The sequence below is a fragment of the Limulus polyphemus genome, unplaced genomic scaffold, assembly GCF_000517525.1.
Source record: "Limulus polyphemus unplaced genomic scaffold, Limulus_polyphemus-2.1.2 Scaffold3918, whole genome shotgun sequence".
Taxonomy (NCBI): Eukaryota; Metazoa; Arthropoda; class Merostomata; order Xiphosura; family Limulidae; genus Limulus; species Limulus polyphemus.
Window position 1 is genome coordinate 65451 of NW_013669528.1, and position 3855 is coordinate 69305.

Genomic DNA, 3855 nt, shown 5'->3' on the forward strand with positions numbered 1-3855 from the left:
GTCTATTAGTCACTGTGTATAGCAGTGTACCTCCCTCTATTATCAGAATGTGTCAGTTTTCTCTCTACCAGTCACTGTGTATAACAGTGTACCTCCCTCTATTATCAGAATGTGTCAGTTTTCTGTCTACCAGTCACTGTGCATAACAGTGTACCCCCTCTTTATCAAAATGTGTCAGTTTTCTGTCTACTAGTCACTGTGTATAATAGTGTACCTCCTTCTATTATCAGAATGTGTCAGTTTTCCATCTACCAGTCAGTGTATAACAGTGTACCTCCCTCTATTATCAAAATGTGTCAGTTTTCCATCTACCAGTCAGTGTATAACAGTGTACCTCCCTCTATTATCAAAATGTGTCAGTTTTCCATCTACCAGTCACTGTGTATAACAGTGTACCTCCCTCTATTATCAGAATGTGTCAGTTTTCTGTCTACCAGTCACTGTGCATAACAGTGTACCCCCTCTATTATCAGAATGTGTCAGTTTTCTGTCTACCAGTCACTGTGCATAACAGTGAACCTCCCTCTATTATCAGAATGTGTCAGTTTTCCATCTACCAGTCACTGTGTATAACAGTGTACCTCCCTCTATATTGCCAAAACTAAGATAATCATTTGTACACATTTCATATATCTATTATACAGTTTAATTAGATTAATATCTAATGCATTATTTTAGTTTCATTTTGAGTTTACTTACTGAGAAAGTTTTATTTTATTACAAGTTGCAGCTTTTTACAGTAAGGAAGATTAGTTTTAAGAACAGGTACAACGTTTCAATCATCAAATATTTAAAACTTGTTTACTTGTGAGTGATCGAAAAACATTGTTACTGTTATAAAAAATAATATTCTTTACTGTAAAAGCTTTAACTTGTAATAAAAAAAACTTGTAGTTAATATCTATGCTGAATTTACCCTCTGCTTGTTTTTACTTTATCTTTAGAGGTGCCTGTATCTTTTGTAATTTCCTTAAACACGTGTGTTTCTTTACATTTCATACTTTATCACATTCAATGGAATTATGTAAATCAACCCCAACTGTACATGCATTTTATCAGACGATTTCAAGATACCTTATCTTGATGATGTTGTCAAAAGAGCGTAGTTCAGACCAAAAATTCACAAACTACACATACTTGTCTATGTTTTTTACTTAAGATAAAAACAATCTCAAAATATTTCACTTCTTTTATTGAACTTTATGTTTACAAAGACTTATACACCTATCTGCTTACACACTTTCTGATAATGTCAACCAAAATCCACATTGCTGTGTTATTATAAAAGTAAAGTAAGATAGATTTAATTATTTTTTGTTTCTATTTCGTATTCTCTTCCATACTGGTAGTCTAGACATAGTTTGTTACAGGATGAAAGGAAAAAAAAAAAAAATAGTTTTTACCACACAATTATCTTACATTAACCTGACCAGTTGTTACTTTTTGTCATCTTTGTCTTCCTTTTTTGATTTCTTTTGATCACTTTGAGTTAGTGTTCCCATCGCACTGCGAATAGCATCACTTTGTGGATCAACGCCTGGCAAATTCTCAAGAACACTCTGAAGAAACTCAGGATCATTCATAACTTCTGAGTAATCTTCCTCCTCCTACAGAATAATTTAATTGTTGAGATAAAGTTACTGACAAGGAAGTTTTTGAAACATGATGATAAGTGTACACTATTCTGACTTTTAAAATATTAAGCTTTACTTGCTTTAATACATTTATTTACTCAAGTTATAACTCAAACAAATTTAATTACTTTAAATATATAATATCCTCATACTAAAGTGGTAGATATGAAAAACCAAATGTTAATATATTTTCTCTAAATCTTTAAATGCAAAAAACATGGTACTTTATCAGGACACATCCAGCTGATAAAGAAAATAAAATGTGATACCATGTACATCTTTCAAATTACTACAAATCAACAGAACTTAGTAAAAAAAAATATATAGACCTAGTACTTGCTACTAATAGATTTTGTTGAAAAAGTGTTAGAGCAAGGTGGAAATATCCCCTTTCCTAATACACTTTTTCAACAGAGTAAAACTAATAAACAGTGATTACAAGAGCAGACCTAAACAATGATATAGAAGACCTAAATAAACATGGTTGTCAGGTTATATAAAGACTGTATTCCTTACAGTAGGTGTCTGTGACTTGTTGGCGATAAATGTCAACAATAAACAAGCAGCACACAATCCATTTCTTTTAAAATAATAAGATTCAAAACAAGTCAAACGTACGTACAAAAATTCTTTACACTATTGGTTATCACATTTGTATCCAGAGCTTTAAATAAATGTCTCTCTTTTTCTTTTGTCAAATCCACACAGGTGGGTTCAATTACTTTAGAAACCCTTTGACAAGACAAATGATTCTCCTCTATTTCTGTTATTACAATACAAGCTGTGAAACTCACTTTACAAATCACCCACTTTGGCTAATTCACACACAGTTTAATCTGACTTTTACTTTCACTAACTTGGTCACCTACATATGTATTGCCCAACTGAGGCCTAGAAATTTCTACAAACTATGAGACATTGTGATGTAAAAATACTCACTTGAAGCAATGAGAAAATTCAGAAGGTTCAAGTAAGATTATACCAAGTCACAACAATTGAACTACACAACAAATGATTCATAAACAGTTACATAAGTAAATCTGCCATAACTATTGCTTTTAAAATAATTAACTTTTAACACTTGTTATGAAAACTAAATAATCATTAACTATTAAATCACTAAATAATAACTTAAATTGAACAGTCTTGTATATCGAACAGTAGTAATATGAGTAAGCAATGATCAATTGCTTCAAAAATACATTTTCACTAAAACTGGAAATACGCATGATCTTACTTTATAATTTCCCTAGCATTCTACGTAATTCTTCAAAGCCATTTCTTCCATTAAACAAGACTAGAACAGGTGTTCAGCTACTTGTATTCTTTTTATTCTTCAAAACATTTTCTTAATTTAGAGATACTTTAGCAAATCAAAGTTATTTTTAAACTATCCAACTAGAAAGCATTTAGTTTTTATTGTAATGTGTGAATAAATATGGGATAAAAAATTTAATTATAGAGTTGTTTTTATTGTTAAGCACAAAGTTACACAACAACTACTGGAAATCTGACTTACTGCTGAGCCACCAGAGGCATTTGTTGTTGTTGATAAAATACAATATTGCTTACTTTTTTTGGTTGACCATCACTCGTTTCCATTGGTTCTTCTTTAATTTCTGTATTCTTGCTTTTCTTGCTGTGCTCTCCACCTTCACCTACATGATAAATATGATCTTTCAATACATAAGAACATACAGAAGTATGTCAAGCATTAGTTCACTTAAGGCAGTGATTCTCGACCAGGGGTAAATTTACCCCTTGGGGGTAAATAATTGATGTACCTGATGATTGAATAATAATTCAATTAAATTTCATTTTGTAAAATGTGTGTGTTTAGAGAGAGTACTAAGAATGTATGTGTGTGCTCGCATGCATGCGTGAGGGAGGAAGGGAGAGTGTCAGTCAATCCTGTTCAGTCACTATACTAATTCATAATTATTTCTTTTCAGATTTTGTCATGTCCAAGAAACGTACATACCTGGATTCATATGTACAATATGGTTTTGACTTCATTGTTGTGGATGGTGTGGAGAAGCCTCAGTGTCTGCTGTGCTCAAAACTTCTTGGAAATGGGTCATTGAAACCTTCAATATTGAAACAGCATCTGGAAGCTACACATCCTGCCCATGCATCTGATGACCGTGCTACATTTGAGGCAAAGAGAGCTAGGTTTAGGGCTGCAGGAACACTGCCCAAACTTGGCTTCGTATCTGAGAAG

The 3855-nt window shown here is 32.3% G+C and overlaps 1 protein-coding gene across 1 annotated transcript in view; it reads right to left on the reverse strand.

The window, feature by feature from the left end:
* Positions 1 to 1174: 1174 nt before the first annotated feature.
* The window catches only part of LOC106470274 (26S proteasome non-ATPase regulatory subunit 4-like), a 39893-nt gene continuing 37212 nt past the window's right edge, over positions 1175 to 3855 (reverse strand). The window contains exons 10-11 of the mRNA XM_013930818.2: positions 3207 to 3292; positions 1175 to 1607 (exon numbers count right to left, since the gene is read on the reverse strand). Of these exons, the coding sequence (XP_013786272.1) occupies positions 1437 to 1607; positions 3207 to 3292 (257 nt within the window). The 3' untranslated portion in view covers positions 1175 to 1436. The remainder of the gene's footprint in view (positions 1608 to 3206; positions 3293 to 3855) is intronic.